The sequence below is a fragment of the Zalophus californianus genome, chromosome 1 (genome assembly GCF_009762305.2).
Source record: "Zalophus californianus isolate mZalCal1 chromosome 1, mZalCal1.pri.v2, whole genome shotgun sequence".
NCBI classification, from domain to species: domain Eukaryota; kingdom Metazoa; phylum Chordata; class Mammalia; order Carnivora; family Otariidae; genus Zalophus; species Zalophus californianus.
Window position 1 is genome coordinate 202297632 of NC_045595.1, and position 19629 is coordinate 202317260.

At 43.8% G+C, this 19629-nt stretch overlaps 1 protein-coding gene across 10 annotated transcripts in view; it reads right to left on the bottom strand.

The window, feature by feature from the left end:
• The window catches only part of TIAM1 (TIAM Rac1 associated GEF 1), a 368940-nt gene that overhangs the window by 139155 nt on the left and 210156 nt on the right, over positions 1-19629 (bottom strand). For 9 of the 10 annotated variants that reach the window (XM_027584315.2, XM_027584314.2, XM_027584311.2 and 6 more), the window contains one exon: positions 861-1039. Coding sequence is in view for 1 of the 10 variants with exons in the window: in XM_035728011.1 (XP_035583904.1) it covers positions 861-914 (54 nt within the window). In the remaining 9 variants the exon portion in view is untranslated. Of the gene's footprint in view, positions 1-860; positions 1040-6828; positions 6943-19629 lie in introns of those variants that run through there. The other variant, XM_027584318.2, reaches the window with a different exon arrangement.

A 19629-nucleotide genomic window follows, 5' to 3' on the forward strand; every position in this document is an offset into this window, starting at 1 on the left:
TAATCATTAATAATATAATTTTTCACTCCCCTGAGGTATTTAAAAACTTATTAAAATAAACATAATGATCACCCTTCTACGACTTGAAAACAGACCTCCAAATCTGCAGGAGAAAGGATGAAATGTATTTATTTCAAAGTTAAATTTGAAGCGAAAATCACAAGACAACAGATTGCAAATTTAAAATTAGCTTCTAGTGGGAGGTCTTGGTTTCAAGCCTGTTTTTTCTCTACTGGAGGCTGAGCTTGAAGACAGGGGTGGGGTAATTGGTAGGGGGGGAGCTCAGATTAAACTGAGACAAAGTTCTGAAAGTTTTTGCTAAATCTTTACAAACCCATGAAAAGTGTTTTGCCAAGTCACACGCAAATACCCCTAACACAAGAGACTAAACAGGAAAGTTTTGCAAATAAAAGATGATCTTTGATTTAGAAAGATTATTATTTTGACTGTATTTATTTTGCTTTTTAAAGATTATCCAAGCCAGAAACAAAATATATCATTGTTTTGGAGCTAAGATTTTGCAGCTATAGCTCTGTCTTTTTCAAACATAATCCAATATAAAGATGGTGAAGCTCAGGGATAAATTTAAAAGACCCTGAGGGCAATTCACAGGGGGAGAAAAGATCTCATAGGTACCGGCTTTTCCTTTTCTTTTCTAAATTTTAATGCTAATGCTTTTGAATTCTTAGATGGGTGTAACCCTAATCCAAAGAAGTGGTTCCAAATTCTTTTTCCCACGAGCTATATGCAACCCAGCAATTGCAATTACACTGAAATGTATCTGTCCCACCACTTTGGAAGCATTTCCACTAATTCCTGCGGATGTATACGGGCTCAAAACGACACATATACAAACCTACCTTACAAGGCAACAGTGGTTCCCAACCCAACTTGCCCGAAGAGCACTGTGGCATTTAGATACTGAGACTGGGAATGGCGTCAGGATGAATAGTGGAAGGGACTCGGGAGAGGTATCAGCACCCGCCCCTCGGGGAGGCCATCATGGTCTCATCTGAGTCTCGGAGGATGTGCCAAAAACCTGCAGAGGACGGAAAAGAGAAAAGAAGTTGTCAGCCAGAACACAGAAAATGGGCCTCTTCCATGGAGCCCACTCTCCTCAATTCTCCAACATCCATTTTGTGTGTGACAGCAAAACCCAAATCAAACTGTGCAACCTTTAGCTACAGGTATAAAGCGCAGGGATAATCAGAAACATAAATATGTGCAAGCATATCTATATTTATGGTAAGAACCAGTCCTACAGACTAAGTTATCATTTTCCCCTCTTTCTATGGAGAACAACAGCGGCTAACAGAAACAGGTTACTATGGAATGATTTCCATGGCTCCCTCTTCATCTTCAAAAGGTCTCGATGAACAGAGATAATCAATAAAAGGAAATAAGAGTCTCGGTTACTACCAAAGCAGAGCCACATTTACAACAGAAGTTGAAGAAAACGTTAAAAGACGGTAAAACAAAACACCAAATACACAGAACTCATCGCGTACACGTTTTCAGCTGGTCAAACATCAAATTCAGAGGAGGCAACTTGTGAAGAATATGTACAGAAAAGAATTTAGTGAAATATCTCAACTGTTACTTAACACAGAGGATAAACACACAAGGACGCTCCAGGAACAAGCAGTATGAATGATATTTTTTTTTTTAAGGGGAAAAAAAAAAAAGCTTGCCTTCTGAGATGAAATTGCAAATACTAAGGAAGAAAGGAAGAGAGTCTGGGGGTTCCTTGGTGGGGGGCTGCACCTTATCACCCTCCTCCCCACAGTCGTCCTCTGTGGGGCTACCCACCGCGACCACCCATTGCTGGGGGGTTCCAGCAAGGTAAGGACCCGGGGCGCCCAACGCTTTGAACAGGAACACGGAGAAAACTGCCTACTTTGTGGAAGGCAGCCCACAGAGGCAGTAAATAAATAAATGCACACATCCGCACAGCACAGAACAATCAGTGAGGTTGCGGTTCTTCCTTATCTCAGAAAACCTGAAGTGGGTGACTCACGCTTTTCAAGGAAGGAAGCACGCATCCTCAGCAATTCCCCATCATTACCCTACAATGCGTGCCCTTTCCATAATCCCCCATTGCTAGCCTGTTCTCTCTCTTTTCCTAGGCATCCTCCTGAAGCTGTTCTCTGCGAATTTTCAGATTTTCAAAGCAGTTCCTGAATTGCCTAGGAACTGGCAGAAATTAACAAGCAAGAGCCCATTTATATTGAAATGGACTCATTACGGTGCCCTCTGCCAATAATTTGCAGGCTGGATTCTTGCTGGCAAATGGGGGCCTGCAGACGGCTGCCCTTCCACCTGCACCACAGAAGCTGATAACACATTTTCTTAGACTTTAAAAGAAATATGTATTCTAGCTACCAGAACTACAAGTTTTCTCCATCTATAGCCTTCTAATTCCTGAGTAGAAGAACAATGTGGGGAAGAAGATGAGAGTTACGGGGCATTATTTATAAAACATTGCAGGAAACCAAAATTGAGTTGTATCTGGTAGAATTTTCGTCTGATCTGGGCGTGGGGGAAAATTTTTCCCCGTGACCCCGGTTGCGGAATTGACCCGTGACATGGACGAATGAAGAGCCTCACGTGTGTTCTTTTGCAAGCAGCAGATACACTGTGGTTGCAAACATGCCAAGAAGCACTCATTTTGCCTGGAGTGGTAAGCTCCACCATGGCACCCGAGAACGATTACAGTACTCTGAGTTTTCTTCGAGAACTGCAAAGAATTCAGGTTCAACGGAAGGCAGCCAGGCATCAGGCTCAGTGCTGGGGGTTTGAGCCTCAGTCCTACTGCATGCATCAGGTCAAATCTTGGCCTCACCAGTCACCTGCAGGGTGATTTGGGGGCAAACTCTACATATCACCCCTCTCCAACAGAATAGTTCCTAAACCACTGGGTTATTACGAGCACTAAAGAAGATCATGTATGTTACATGACTAGCTTCGCGCCTACCCTGTGGTCAGTTTGCAATAAACGTTAGCTATGATTTCACCTTACTTAGCATTTGTAAACTGAAAGAAGTCCTCTATGGAAGGCCACTGTTACTGGGGCTTCCTGAAAACAGGATGCCTAACTCATTGAAATTGGGTCCGTGTTATAAGTGGGATGACACGAGTCACCTTAAATTTGTTGCAGGGCAACAAGGGAATCGACTGATGCAGCTGGAAGATGTGATCCACCCGATTTGTCACAACACACACACCACTCTGACGCAATCCGGCAATACCAGGGGCCCGCTTGCATTACAATGACAGGGCCTGAACGCTGAATGTACCATGTTTTTTAATCTCATTCTGATTCATCATCAACTCCTGGAGTCCATTGCTGTGTCAGGTGTCAAGCAGTTTTCACAGGGAAGTGTGCATGCTGGGGGTGGGGGGAAGGAATTACCAAAACTAATCTCCGGCTTCATATACCTGCAAAAACTGACAAGGCTGAGGGGTCCCACGGCCCCAACCTTCTAGTCTGAGGTGAGCTGTTGTCAGAAATACTGTGTCCGTGACAGTTGATCCATAGCTTCTCCTAAAAAGTCTGCCAGACCAGAACTTTCTTTTTCACCTTCAAAAAACACTCCCAAGGAGCATCCTATCATTTTTAAGTCCCCGAAAGTTCCAGAAACCAAAATATATAGAGAAAGGGATATTGTACTTGCCCTCAAAATACCCAAGCTCCTGCATCAGGCTCTCTTACTTATGTGACCTTGGGCAAGTAAATGATCTATTCTGAAACTCAACAGGAAAAATGAGGATGTAAGATTATCTACCGTACTTACCTACCTAAAATGATTGTTAAAAGACAGAGAATCAACATGAAACGTTACACAAAAACTATAAAATGCTACTTAAGGATGTTAACTTTTACTCTGTTCATCATGACTTCAGTGCCCCAAACTGTTCCATAGTTAGTGAATTAATGAGAATCAGGAAGTTCCCCCTTACCTTGAACCTTAAAAATGAGGAGGAGAAGGAAGGAGGCTATAGAGGTCTTAGATCAAAATCCTGAACAAGTCAGAATCCTGAATTTTAATTTTAAATGTAATAAGCACCAAAAGAAAATTAGTTTTTAGTATTCATACTTAGTCTAAAAATCAGTATTGGATAGATGGATGGATGGATCTGGGGCACTGAAAAATTTTACATGGTTCAGAAATTAAATTCACTGGTCATCTTTTTTACATATTTTTTAACCATTACTTTATTCAACAAAGGATTCAGTAGTGAGTGACTTTCAAAAATGTATCATCTAGGGGCGCCTGGGTGGCTCAGTCAGTTGAATGTCCGACTCTTGGTTTCGGCTCAGGTCATAATTTCAGGGTCATGAGATTAAGCCCCACATTGGGCTCCGTGCTCAGCACAGAGTCTGCTTGAGATTCTCTCTCCCTCCCCCTGCTCATGCATGCACACTCTTTCTCTCCAAAATAAATAAATAAAATCTTAAAAATACATATATACATAATCTAAAATAGAAAAAATTACTAACCCCAAAAACCCAAAAGAAACCCAAAGGATAATAAGAGAGAATAAGGGTAACCATGCACACCCTATCAAGCTACCCAGCCAGTCGCATTTATAGTAAGCTTTATAACAGCCAACTCAAATTGAGAAAACATGGCAGTTGTGTGAATCACAATTCCTAATCAATTGCTCAGAAGCAGGATGAATGTTCTTGGTACCGAGATCAGCCAGAAATTTCCACAGTGGTCCTCTGAGGTCACTGTGATATGATAAGCAATGTTCTGGACCATATCCTTCCACATGGGCTCAGTGACACATTTCACATGGATGTTTCTTCTTGAGAATTGATTTAAAAAGAAAATCACAACTCAGTAACAGAAGTTCTGAAGAAGCAGAATACTGCTGAAGAGCCGAGAGGCTGTATAATGTTCCAGGAAATTCTCCTTAATCACTGTTTGCTCTCCACAGAGTCCTGACGGGCGGTAAGCTAAAGGTAGGGCTATCTGGCTCATGCCCAAGTATAGCTGGGTCATGCTACGGGATGACCACCCTCATCTGGCATGAGAGGGTTCCACCAGGGGTGAGCTTGTCTACTTTGTGTGAAAACTGAGACTCTAGCACAGAGAAGAGGTGCCATCCCTTCCCTCCCAGGAGGACCATGTGATGACTCAAGGCAGGACCAGGATTCTTAGCACAGATGAACAGGCTATGATGGGGGTTCCAAATTCCTATTCCCTAGAGTATGGATGATGTGGCTTTGGCCCAACAGTTTTTGAGACAGGTAAAAACAGACACCCATATCAGCTGCACAAAATCCCTGAAAGTTCCCACATCCCAGTACTCCACTTGTTTTGAGCAACGCTACTTCCCACCAGATCCAAATGTATCCCAAGGTAACTGAGGAAACATGTTCACAGAATGAGTATTTTCAAGCCAGCTATAAGTCAAGAAATCTCTACTAAAATAATAACTTTTAATTTTAGAACAGTGAATCTTTGGAAATACTTAACCAACAGGTTCGGCGGGGACAGACATTACCATATCTCATAGGAGTAAAGTCAGTGTGTTTCAAAGTGAAGTAACATGTTCTACCCCGACTCAGCGCAATCTACCATTTATGGAATGCTTACTATCTGTCTGGCAGGGTGTCAGTGGCTTTAGGCCAAAATACTCTTCTAAGTTTCCCTCGGTTCTTGGTGTTTATTGTTGGACACTGGCAACTGCCAATGCATGTAACTCCAACATTGCATCACTCATTACGGAGCTCCCTCCCAGCTTCGTCCGAGAGAGTTTGGAAATTGCCAGTCCCAGAGGGCTGTGTTACACAGCTGGCCATCAAATCTCCCAAACACCCCCACGGCCTGGCCCAACAGGGGCTCAGATGAGGCCCAGCTTACCAAAACGGATTTAATAGCTTTCTCAGGACAGACCATGAGAACCACGTAATTTCTCAAAAATCTAAGTACCACCATTCCCACTAAGAAGCCGTGAAGCTACCGAACACTTGAGCATTCCACCCAACATTCCAAGAGGAGTGACCATGTGCTGTGAGAGCCCACTCAGCTCTGGGCTCCTCGCTCCTAAATTCTCAGTTTCAAGTTTGAGTCATGTCAGAAAAGCACGCCCATGTCGCTGCGAGAGAGAATGGAACGTTTGATCCCCAAAGAAAAAGGAAGCGGGGCTGACCTGGTTAACTGCTAATGCTGAAATCTGTCCTCGAGCATTCCACCATGCTGTGGCTAAACCTAACGGGGTGTTCCCAGGGAAGGAACAGTGGAAGAGGACAGTACTGCGTTCAAAGTGCTTCCACACCTCCCATGAGACATAGCAGAGTGCACAAGCCTTAAACTGCACACCAGAATTACCTCCTCCAAAGCACATCAGTGCCTTAGTTAGAAGAGATTTTAAACATCTTTTCCGGAATCATGTCACCCGGGTCCATCTTCTTGGGCAGACCTGCCTCCTATTCCCACACCAGCTGTATAGAAGCCTCCCCAGGCACAGGGAGAAGCCTCGGATCCCAAACCACTGGGGCGAATGGGTGTGCGTTAGGGCAGCTCTTATTTCACGGTCAAGGACTACAGCTCCAGAGGGGGAATTTGGTTCTAGATCTTTCTGGCTTTCCATGCCTGCGGTATATAGCCTGGAGACTGGAGACTAGGGGTGTCTCCATCCTGAAGGACACAGCCTTGGGTGATCAGTTGAGAGGAAGGGTATGCTAAGAGCAGAGACTCTCAGAACCAGAAGCTGCTGTCTGCCTCCAAGACCTTCTCTGAGCCCTTCCCAGTGACCCAACGGTGTGAAAGGGTAACCTGCCATTTCCAACCCCTACAACCTGGACTCTCCCTTCACCTGTTCTCTCGCTGAGCAGCCAGGAGGAAAGTCTTTCTTCCCAAAATGTAATCGAGCTGTCAAGGGGTCCCTCTTCTTCATCAGGAAGCAGAGCAGGATGTGGTCGCCCCAGCGATTTGGTTCCATTTGCCGCCGTCCAGATCCAACAGTTCCCTGACCTGGAGCTGCCTCTCCCACGCAGCAATGGGAGGGCCACTCTGTGAGTCAGGGAAGAGCTCCCTGGGGTGAGGCCATTCACCCCAGCAGCCCGTGTGGCAACTATGCCTGCCAGAAACGGGCTGGGATTGCCTTTGACATAGAGGAGAGAGAAAATACCAGAGGCCCCTCTGGAGAGGTTACTGGGCTGGGGAGCCCCAATTCCACACTGTTGGCCCCTCATGCTTGAGCCTAAAGGGCCCATCAGAAAGAATCACGCCCTCCAGCTGGTAGCTGCTCCTTGGTTCTCTTCCTGCTGCTGGTGGTATTTGTGTTGGCAGAAGGCATGCATGATTCCGTAAACCAGATACTAAGGTTGGAGAGGAAGGAAGAGAAACTAAAAATATTATGTATGTGTATATATACTAGATTACCAAGATAATTTAGTAACCAAACCTCAACGAGCAAGTATGACAGCTGGAAACACAGCTGCCCTACAGAAAAAGGGACACTGTAACGGGTCCTGGGCAACGCCACTGGTAAGGGGATATCAGGTACATCAATCCTGATACGTGTTTAGGGGGTAACAGAGAATATTAATCAAAGACTAAGGAAAACATTTCAGTGCAGCAAAGAATCTTCTACTTCAATGTCAAATAAGATGATTGGTGACAAATTTTTAAAGGCATTCCTCCCAAGGATTTTCAAAATGGGGTTGATTCTTTACCTGTAAGTCCCCATCTTCTAAAAAGGAGGAAACTAGGGGCGCCTGGGTGGCTCCGTTGGTTGAGTGTCCGACTCCCGGTTTCAGCTCAGGTCATGATCTCAGGGTCCTGGGATCGAGCCCCATGAAGGGCTCCACATTCAGTAGGGAGTCTGCTTCTCTCCCTCTCTCTCCCTCTCCCTCCACCCTTCCCTACTCGATCTCTTTCTCTCTCAATCAAATAAATAAATAAATAAAATCTTTTTTAAAAAATAAATAAATAAAAAGAAAAAGGAAGAAACTAGGGCTCACTCATGAGACAAGAGTGAGAGGTCAAGGTTCCATAGGCCTAGCATCCCAAGGCAGTCCTAGGCTACTCAGCCCAAAATGCTCTTTTACTCTCTCATTTTAAAGTAAAAAAACCCATTTAAGATGACCTCAATTTTTTATTTGTAAATCACCTCCAACTCTTTTGCAGTTATAGAATTAAGACTACACAAGCTCCAGCAGGTAAAAAACACAGTTCCTTATTTCACTGATTCTAAGAAACACATTTTTCACTTTGAACATCTCTGAAATTAAATGTGCCTTACAGTCACGATAGTGTAGTGTGGTTTCACTGGAGCCATTTTCTTTCTGAGTGGTACATAAAATAATGGTGGGCCTTACGATTGGTAGCATCTTATGAAATAGAGCGTATAAAAGTAGATCTTAAATAGTTATGCTTACGGCTATCTAAAAACTGCTTGTGAACTGTTTGGGGAAGAGTCTACATAATTTTGCTGACTGCTACCAACAGTTAACCCAAGCAACATTTATTGAGCACCTACTGTATGTCCAGGATGAGGAAAGAGACCATTTGCCTTATGATGCCCCAAATCGAGTAAACGATGGTCACCTATCCACTCGGAGATAGGGTTGTCAGGGCTCATCTGACATTATTAATAGTGAATGATAAGAAGAAATAGGCTAATTCTGCCAGAAGAAGCTGTCATTTGAACCCAGTCCTGATGGGCTAATAGGATTTGGCTTAGCTTGTGAGGATGGGAGGAAATAAACAGGGACAGGAGGGAGTATGCAAAAAAGGGGGGAGGGGCAGAACTTTCCAGGAAAAGAGCAAAGGCTCTGAGGGCTGAAACCATCAGTCCAGTGTTGTAGAGAGGTAGATGCACAGAAAGGAGCTGGAGATGGTAAGGCTAAAAAGATGGGTTGGGACTACGGATGACACAAAGGAATCAGACATTATGTGTAATGGACTATGTGATGGGATCCTATTAGTAGAGGTGCCCAATCCAGCACTTCTCCCCAGCCCACTCTGGCTAGCAGGGAAGAGAAGGTGGCAGCCAGTTACAAGGAACCAATCAGGCAGCGGTGGGCTGGAGATAAGGTGGCCTAAACTGGGGCAGTGAGAGCCTTGAAGTAGTAAGGACGGCAGGCAGAATCCCCAGGACTCAGTGGCCACGTATTTACTGTCAGAAATGAGGAGGGAAGGAGAAAAAGAAGGGAGAGATGCTTCTGAAATTTCTATTTTGATAACTGACAAAGAAGGTGACAATAACACCTTCCACCATGAGGTCAAAAATGGAGCACTCAATTCCAAAGTTTTATACTTGAGAGGTGGGAATTCATTGTGATCCTACTAGAAATGCTGTGTTCTTTCCATGTAAGCACAGAGTAACCAGGGCTGGAACACATTAGCAGCGCATTGGAAGGAAGGAAGGAAGTAGATGGAAGGGAAGGGAAGGAAAGGAAGGGAAGGAAGGAAGGAAGGAAGGAAGGAAGGAAGGAAGGAAGGAAGGAAGGAAGGAAGGAGTAGGGAGGGTAGAAGAAGGGAGGAAGTAGGTAGGTGGAAGGGAAGGAGGGAGGGAGGGAGGGAGGGAGGAAGGAAGGAAGGAAGGAAGTAGGTAGGTGGGAGGGAGGGAAGGAAGGAAGGAGATGGGGGAGGGAGGGAAAGAACATGAGAGGGAGGGAAGAAGAAGGAAAGAAACCCTGCCAAAATGCCTGGATCAGGAAGGATTTATGGAGACACAAATATTGGCCAATTCCATCGTATAATCAAGAACTTTAAACACACACACACACACACACACACACACACACACACACACACACACACAACCTCTGATGACCCGTGAGAGCCCAGAAGTTTAAACCATTATCTCAACCACACCTTCTACTGACTCAGCCAATGGCTATAATAATAAATGGAAGAAATAGCATCAATAATTTAACACAAAAATAAAACGCGGCCTCAGGCTCAGGGCCATGAAGTTAAAATGTAAATCAGATTAGAGTTCAGCCCCCAGAACTCTCTAGGTCCCCAGGACACCCACCACGCTCCTGACTCGCCCTGAGATTGGGTTTATTACTTAACTAAGATCACTGACTACACGGCTGAGGCTCCAAAGCTGTAGACATCACAGTGAAATGCACGTGGGTCGCACACAACAGCGCACCAGACCCTATTGCAAATGTAGCATCTGGGGACAATCGCCGTCCCTCCCACATGTGAGTGAAACCAGGAGCTGACGGCAGGCCTCGGGCCACCATCTGGTTACGCCGGAGAACCCTGGGGGTACGGCTGTGACAGCGGGTCCAGAGCCACGGCAGGAAAGACATGGACTCACTTTGGGGCCACAAGCAACTCAACTCAAGCCAACCTTCCTGACCATCTATCTCTTTAAATGGAGTGGATGGTCTAGAATTTTCTGTGCTCCTTACCCTTGAAAGGAAGTCCACGTTTCTTTAACCCGCTTGATTAAGTTAAAACCTATATCATAATTGGAACCATCGTGAGAGTCTCTTTCCAGTAAATTCATGATTCAATTAAAGGCAAGAAGTGCCAGTGAGTTTGGCCCCAGAAATGCAAGATGGAACAGACCAATCCTTACTTCAAACGTTGGTGTGAGATCTTTTTGGCTGAAGAACGACCAACATTTATCCTAACTGAATTAAAAATTGGGAGGGAAATAAAAAGCACATGAAGTGGCTGCAGACTTGATTTTTAAAAGTAGAAGGGAAAAGAAAAAAAATCAAATGACTTTTTTCTGACTACTCCCTGTAGTCCAAAGAGGATAATCAGCCGCTTTCACATAAAGACGGTTCCTGGGAAACCATGGGAACATCTCTGAAACAGTGATACATCAAAGTCCCCATGTAGAAAAACCGATACATAAAATCGCAAAGCAAATCTGTTTCTTGTATGACAGCCACTAGCTGAAAAAGCTTGACATTCATTGCCAAGTAATATCTATGAGACCACACACAAAGCGAGCAAAACAGACACCGGCCTGCCTTCTTAGAACTAATGAGTACACTCCTGTCCGAGGCACTAGTGTGCAAATGGCTTTATGGGCATCCTCACTCAATAAGATCGTTCTGAGCACGCCCATCTAAAACAGGATGAGTGTGTATCATCGATCATTTAACTAACGTGTAACTTACACACATGGGCTATTGTTCAAATGAATGATGCACATTTTACCTTTCTGTGTATGTTAATAATGTGCATCACTTATGTGAACCAAACAGAAATAGGCAAAAACTTAAATGCACGCGATTGACAGAAATATAAATTCTGAAATTTCCTTCTCCCACCTTAAGGAAAGCATCTCGCGCATCCATGTGACATTGAAGACGGTTGCCGTTGCACAGAGCAAGTTGATCCGGAAGCTGAGAAAAGACGGCGTGTGAAAGCTCACAGGAATGCCTCCTGCCCTGGCCACATGACCCCGGCTTGAACAAAACCACGTGGAGGACCTATTCCTTCCCCCTCACCCTTCTACCTGTCTTGCTCCACCTTGGTCCAGGCTTACTGTTTCCCCTGGGGGCATAGTGGACAGGTGGGGTATGCAAGCTGCAAGAGAACTCTCCAGCAGCAGAAAAAAACATCATTATGGTAAAAAAAATAAATAAATAAAAAATCTTTTAAGAGTTTAAAAAAAAATAAACAACAACAAAAACTATCTCCAAATCTATGGCTAATGTTAGTTTCGTAAGCCTCTTTGACAAATTCCTCAGTCTCCCCATCTATATGGTCCAAATTTTCCCGACAGCTTAGCCTTCTGGTGAAGCAACATCACAGCAATGTCAAAATCTCCCAGAACCTTCAGGAAGAACTTCAGCTGAGAACTTGAGGCTGCTCTGAAGTTATGGGCTGACAGGACAAGCTCTCACTGGGGGCCATAACATGATGTTTCCTATAATCAAGACACTGGTCAATATCCCTTCACCGGTGCTTAATAAAACGATGCCACGTGTAGAAAAAGAAAATGATACAGGAAGGAGGGACTCATTTTTGCAACCTGCTGATCTCCACCCTCCACAAGACAATACAATGACTGGCCAAGAAGCAGTAAGCACAAACGAGTCTGCAAGCATGGCCGCATGTTTTGGTGTGGGGGATCTCAGAGAGAGCCAGCGTAAGTAGCCAAGAAATATCAATTACACAGTCTGGAAGACAAAAAAAAAAAAAAGGCCAGCGACAACAACAACACACAAAGAAAAATCATTTTTTGAAAGAGTTTTGAATGAAATTTTGGTCCTCCTAGGTGGCAAGAAAAGGCTTCAACTTCTGGAAGAAATCCTCCTTCTGTCTGGCCAGCTTCCCACCCGGAAAACCACTGGTAACACAAGAGCTCTCGCTCACAAGTTCACATGGCCATGGCCTCCATCAGTATCCGTTCCCCCACCAAAACACGACTCCTTGCCTTGGATTCCGTGCACTTTGCAGATACGCCTCTGACCCCGACTGTAGGTCCTGCCCATAGCCTTCTACCAAGTTCTCCATATGGAGAACTTTTCTCTTTAATACATTCACTTCCTTCCACGCTTCCCGCTACCTGAATCTCGGTCTTCAGCACACATCCCTCTTTGCAACCCCCTTCTGGACCCCTCCATGGGACTAACCAGTGATAGTTCAAATTTGACACACTATTTAGGGTCAAAACCTTCCACGCTTATGATTCCCCCGAGAAGGTAGCATTGATTTGTCAACGTAACACAGACTTTGGGTTCAGTCAGATCTGGCCTTTAGCTGCCATCTAACGTCCTTGTGACCTTGAGCTGGTTATCTAACATCCCTGTATATCGCTGTCTCCATCTGCAAAGTGGGAAATTTGCCTCGAGGGTTTGTGCTGAGGATTGAGGCAATGTATCTGAAAATACTCTTCCTTGTTATTTCTCTGGGACTTCACGAACTTTCTTTCTTTCTTTCTTCATGAAATTCCTTTCTTTCCGTCTTTTCCTTCTTCCCCTCTTCTTCCTCCAAAGTCCCTGAAGGACTCTCTATAATCGGCTCCTTCTATTTCTATCCTTCAACTTAGGTCTCCCTGCCTTTAATCTCCATCCCTAATACCCCTCTCTGCTGCTCACTCAGTGCATTCAGCACTGCAAACCCCAACTAACCCACACTCAAGATGCATATAATGTCCTTCCCGAATCCAGTCCCTTGGATCCTCGCTCTGCTACCTGACATACAAAGACCCCTGGCAAGGCCAGCAGAGAGAAGATGCATCGGGATAAAGGGGCATCTTTCTGAAGAGTCACTTGGACTCAGATTTACTCAGGAGGTTAGTGAGGGCAGAGAAGCTGGGGCAGGTTGATAATGGAGTAAAATTTTAAATGTCTATGATTTTTTTAAGGTGAAATATTCATCTTTTCCCCAAAATAAAATGGCACATGGAGTGGTTAGAAGTTAATTCTCTTTTTATGTTGGAGGGTTTTATTGGAAAACCGTGCAAAGCTCTGGTCTTCCAAGATCTGCTTTACCACTCTTCTTCTCCAAATCCCCACAGTTACCAGTTCCTGGAACACTTGTCTGTTCTAAGAGAATCATCAGCTTATTACTTTTTGACATGGCGGTCCATGGCACACGTGTCCTGTGTTAGGGCTCTCTAGAGAAAGGGAACCAACAGGATGCAAATGGACGGATGGATGATGGGCGGATGGACAGAGAGACAGATATTTTAAGGAATTGGTTTATGCAATCGTAGGAGTTGGCCAGTTCACAATCTGTGGGGCAGACCGGCAAGGTGGAGACCCAGGGGAGAGATGCTGCTGCTATCTTGACTCCAAAGGCGTCCTGAGGCAGAATTCCTTCTGTCCAGAAGACCTCAGTCTTTACTCTTACAGGGCCTTCAAGTGATTGGATGAAGCCCATCTACATCATGGAGGATAATCTACTTTACTCAATCCCTACTGATTTAAATGCTAATCATATCGAAAAACTACCTCATAGTAACATCAACACTGGTGCTTAACCAAACAACTGGGCACCACAGCCTAGGGTTAACATATAAAATTAAACATCACATGCCCAGCGGATTTTTTCTCCAGTACCTAATAATGGCATCAATGTCAGCCAAAGGAACAGAAAGAATACAGATTATTCCCCCACAAATGTTTACAACAGTCTACCCAGCAGGTGCTCTTGACTGACCCACCAGATTTGAGCTCTGAAAGAAGATCTACTTGGAGGTGTTCCTGGTAGCCCCAAGCTCCAGGGCATGAAGGGGTCACTGAGGACAGTGGCCTCACTTTCATGATGTCATCTTTGCTATATATTTCTAAGAACCTTTTTTTCAGGTTTTATTCTTAAGTAATCTCTATACCCAACATGGAACTTGAACTTACACTCCCGAGATCAAGAGTCGCATACTCTACCAACTGAGCCAGCCGGGGGCCCATGTCATATATTTCTAGATAACTGCATCCCTCTGAGCTTATGATGGCAGCCACCATCATCAAGAATTATGGCTCTTTTTTACTTTTTTTACTTCAATATGGAAAACTGTATCAAAACATTATTTGCAAACTGGAAAACACAAATACACCGGCCCCCACCCCTAATCCTCTCCCACCCCCCACCGCATAACACATAAATTATGGAGGTCCTGGGTACATAAGCTTCCCCGTGGTGACATTTCTGCTCTAGCCCTGGATGTGAAATCACCACCCTCTCCCACCCCTGAGCCAAGACTTCAAGCACACAGCAGGGTTGGGGCGGGGGGTGAGGTGTCCCCAGCATGTCCTCAATTCTAATGCAGCTGGGCTTGAAGCTGAGCTTGAAAACCCAGTGACGGGGAGGAGGGTCGGAATGATTGTTCAACACCCTCCTACGCCCTGCTCATGACTAATGCAGCATCACACTGGGAAAGGAGGTCCTCTGAGCTAGCTGGAACTGACAGGTCCACATTTAAACCAAACCAACGCTCGGAAGGCTCAGGCGTCACTACGGCCCTCCCAAGCCCTAAGCATGCCCCCTTCTGAAAATATTCGCCTTGAGAGAAAACAAGCTGAGAGAATTGGTTTGGGGGTCCTAATTCGGCTTTTCCATAGGGTAGGAAGCTTACTTGTTCAAGGACCAAACCAAAGAACACTCACAGTAGGTAGGCAATGGATAGTCCTCTGTGAGCGCCAGGATAACTTGACAATTTGGGGCAAATCACTTAATTTCTCTACGGCTTCATATTTCTCCCTCAGTAAAATTCAGCCCCTGGCGGGGGGCGGGGGGCGGGGGGAGGGCCTGGCTGGCTCAGTGGGAGGAGCATGGGACTCTTGATCTTAGGGTTGTTAAGTTGGAGCCCCCTGAGTTGGGCATGGAGATGACTTAAATAAATACAACTTAAAAAAAAAAAATTCAGCTCCTAATAAGCGCTTCCAAAACGTGGGCTTTGCAGAAGAGGGAGCTGTTGGGGTTGGGGGGATATGATATAATGGGGGGGGGTATTGTGTCCATAATCAGTGCAGGGATTTGCTTTTCCAGCAGTGATTTTCCATTCAAAATAGCATCCCTGAGAAGAAGGAGGGGATTAATCAAGTGTATTCATTAACTAGGGCTCGATGACCAAAATAATACCAGCCTTCTGGTTCCACCCATGTCTCACTTGAACAAGCACAGGGAAGCGGGGACTGTGTGTGGCCTAAACTAATGTTGGCACCAGGGGGCCAGCTCCAGAGCCACCTGCTTTGTTCTGTTTATCTCACTCCGTCCCCACACTCACAGGAACAGACTGCCATCTGTGCTGTTCCTGCTGGGCTCAGTTTTCCATAAAGGTAAATAAGATCATGACGTTTCTCATCTTAAAAAAAAAAAATTCCTCCAATCATTACTTTCAGAGCTCCATCTCAACTGAACTCAACCCAATTCCATGAGCACCTTCCCTTGGCTGGTTCGAGATCTCACAGGGATGCAAAGATGGGGAAGGCTTCAGGCTCCTGAAACAGCCTTAAAGATCCTTTTTTTGGGGGGGGGGATAAAACAAAAACCAAAAAGTGCAATGTAAGACCCCAAAACTAAGTAGCTACGATGAGCTCAGAGTACAGGAAAAACGAAGGTGTGACTTAATAAAATTCCTTATGCCAAGAAGATGCTCATGTCACCAATACACTTTACAATGAAATATATGCTCTTCACAGGGCAAGGTAAAAAAAACAAAAAATACACATAGATTATGAAACTGTATACAATAGGACAGGAGGGCAGTTTAATGTGACTGTGATTTTTTTAAGCTGAGTGTTATGATTACTCAGGGGAAAAAAGGTGATGATCATTTTGGTATCTGAATCTATAATTGGAATACTGCTTAAATCCTTAAAAAAGGAAACATTCCTAATTGTAAGGGACATATCTATTGTCTAGAGCATGAACCTTGACCATGATCAGAAGCCAGGTCTGCATCCTCCAAAACGTGTTGTGCTCATTTCTCAACTCCACACTGTCTTCCAACATTTGTACACACTCTGTAGAAACACAGGAAATGGTCATAGATGCCCGAAGAAAAATGCATTCCATGGTCAAAGGAGAGAACTCAAGCTCTTACACTGAAGAATTGGATTTCACTTTTTTTAACCAATTGTTTCCTGAACTTTCTTAATCAGGAAACCTTTTTTATTTTTGTGGTGGAATATCTATTAATGGCCTGTGGGACCTTGAGTACTCTGTGGGTTATTATTGTGGGGAACCATCTAACAAAAATGGGCTCATTTTTATGACTATAGATTCAGTCTTCTTGCCAAATAAAGAGCCAAGTCATCAAGGTGTTTACTTAATTGGCAGCTCCAAGTATCAATATCATCACCAGCACTACCCACATCGAGTAGTCTTCCCTCTCAATTTCCTATGTTCCTTTATCCAGATCTCTCCATCAACCATAAAACAGACCATGAGAAAGATAATAATGACTAACCAGGCATCATCCTTGGCTCTTAGACTTCTTACTCACTTGGCATGGGTCAGATCCATGCCAGGATTCATGTCCGTTGGGGCGGGGGGTATGCATACATGCCCACGTGCGTTATGGGGTAACTGCAGTATGTGCTTTAAAATAAATTTTAAAAAGGACAAATAGAATGTGTACCCCCTTTTTTATAAGGCCTGGTATATATGAGTCAGAGAAGGAAATACATTGCTCTGCATGAAATACCTATTGCAGGAGGGAGGTGCATGTGAACAGGAATGCAAGTTTTCCAGGTGATTTTTACACAGCAGCAATACATAGATTTGGAGTTAGCAGCTTCTTCCCACTAATTAAAACAAAAACCATCAACAACCAGGAGCCAAAATTTCTAATCGTGGGCTTGTTTTGTTTTTAACACAGGGCATCCAGACTCCTTTAAGACGTAGCAACGAATTGTTCAGAAATAATTGGTAATACATTATACCTATTTAATCCTCGAGAAGACTCCACCATCTCCCTCTGGGGCTCAATCAAAAATAAATCTGCTCCATGCTTCTCAGAATGAAGGAAAACACAGCCGCGGTTTTCAAGGAGTAAGCCTGGCCACGTACCCACGCCACCACCCTCCCCTGCTTCCATGACATTTCTGAGAATGCAATTAACTGCTGACATTGGCCCAGGCTTCAGGGGAGCAAACACTAAACTTGTCGACTGTTATTTCTTGTTGGGGCTTGTGCTGTTTGTTATGTATGTTCGATTTATAATGGGAGTTTGTCAGCTTCTTTTGTTTGAACTTGACACAATGGGAAAAGCCCTTAAGGGTTAATTATTAATCTCAAAATGAAATCTGAAACAGATAATGAACAGGTCTTGAGTAATTGTGAAAGACACCCAACAGCATCAGTCAAAATAAGGACTGTTCCCGGACAAGAGGACTCTCAAGCTCAAGGGCATTTTATTAGCCACTAAGTGACTGGGACCGAGAGATTAGTGCTCCAAGAATGGACTCTTTAGAGACAGACTCTGGTGGGAATTTTGCTTCTGCTACTGAACACCTAAACGGCTGTGGAGAGTTTGTTCACACCACTAAGGCTCAGTCTCCTCATTGGTAAAATGGAAATAGTAAGAGTAAATGGAACAATCCATCGGAAACCACACAACCTACTGTCCGGCCACAGAAGTGATCAACAGATGACAAATGTGGGATCTTTCATTATATCCAGATATTGATTAGTAATCGTAATCTCTAGGCTCCTGTACCACAATTAGAAATTTACAAAAATAACTAAGTATGAAAAAATTGTCTGTGAAATTAGTACCCGAACGTATGAAATCTCATTCCTTACGGACTACAGTGAAAATACACGAAGCTTTCACATGAAATAGTCATGAGGGGCATCCAATATCCCTCTTCATTGATCAATTACAGGGAGGAGAAATGACAACTCAGAAGACCACACCCTTGTAAAATAATACACCAGATCTTCAACTCTTTGATGCTATCACAAGCTTTTTTAAAATATTATTATTACCCAAAATTAAAGACAGAAACTTCATCTTCTAAATATAACCACTGCTGACTGAAGATAACTAGAGACAAAAATTTAAGTATCTTGGAAAAAATATTGCCAATGGCAGTACACGTTACATTATCCACAACTCATCAGGAATGCACAAAGCCAATCAGATTTACTAAATATAAATATACTCATCTATAGATACGCCAAAATACTAATTCTATAATATTTTGATTTAAAAGGTCACAGTTTTAAGGGATTAAAGCACAAATTCCTGATATCTCATGGTAGGAGGAGGGAATAATAAAATGTGTTTGTTGCCAAACGGACTAGGAACATCCAGCTCCAAGAGTCTGACTCAAGAGTAGATAACTCCCAGGTATGCATGCCAGTGACAACAAGGGTTGATCTGAGTTGTGAATTTTAGAGCAGAGTTCTCTAGAGAGTGAGATTATGTATATACACATATACATATATATGTATATATGTGTTGTATATGTGTATGTGTGTGTGTGTTGTTGTTGTATATACACAAACAAGTATAAGCCACGGCTATTACATATGAGATACCATGTGCCCAGTGCTCAGGACCGGGAAAAAGGTGGGGTATTCCATCAAGTCTATGACACGGATATGACTACCCTGCCCAGTCAGCCACGAAGAACCCAGACCAGGAGTCCAATGCTGGAAACCAATGGTCTTTTTCTTTAGGGCTCAGTTTATAAGAGCTAGATTAATACAGTGGAATTTAACACTGTACAATAAAAACCCTGGGCTCAATTTCTTATTCTTCTCTAGACCCTCTTATTATGTAATCCCTAGCTATGGGATACAGACAAGGGCATTAAATGAGGACACCCTTGGGATTGAGAAAAATAAAAAAGGGACTCAGCTAGGAATTACACTCTAGGTGAGATAATCAAAGTACACTAGACAAACGTAGTTGACCCCCCCACCTCCGCTATCCAGGTGGGATATTAGGCTCTGAGAATGGAAACACTGTTATTCAACCTGAAATTCAGACGTCAAATATCTTGCAAAACTGTCCTGCAAGGTATCCACAGTCAATGCTAAGTAACTTCTGGATTTAGATCTGGACTATACAGCAGCACTACCTTCACAATCATTAGCATCAAAATGACTTATAACTGTTTAAACAACAACAACAACAACAGAAAAGGACCTTTAAAAAAAAAACACTCTGGCAAAAAATGAGTAAGATAAAGCAGAAAGCAAATGATAGAGTGAATACATATGAAATTCTACC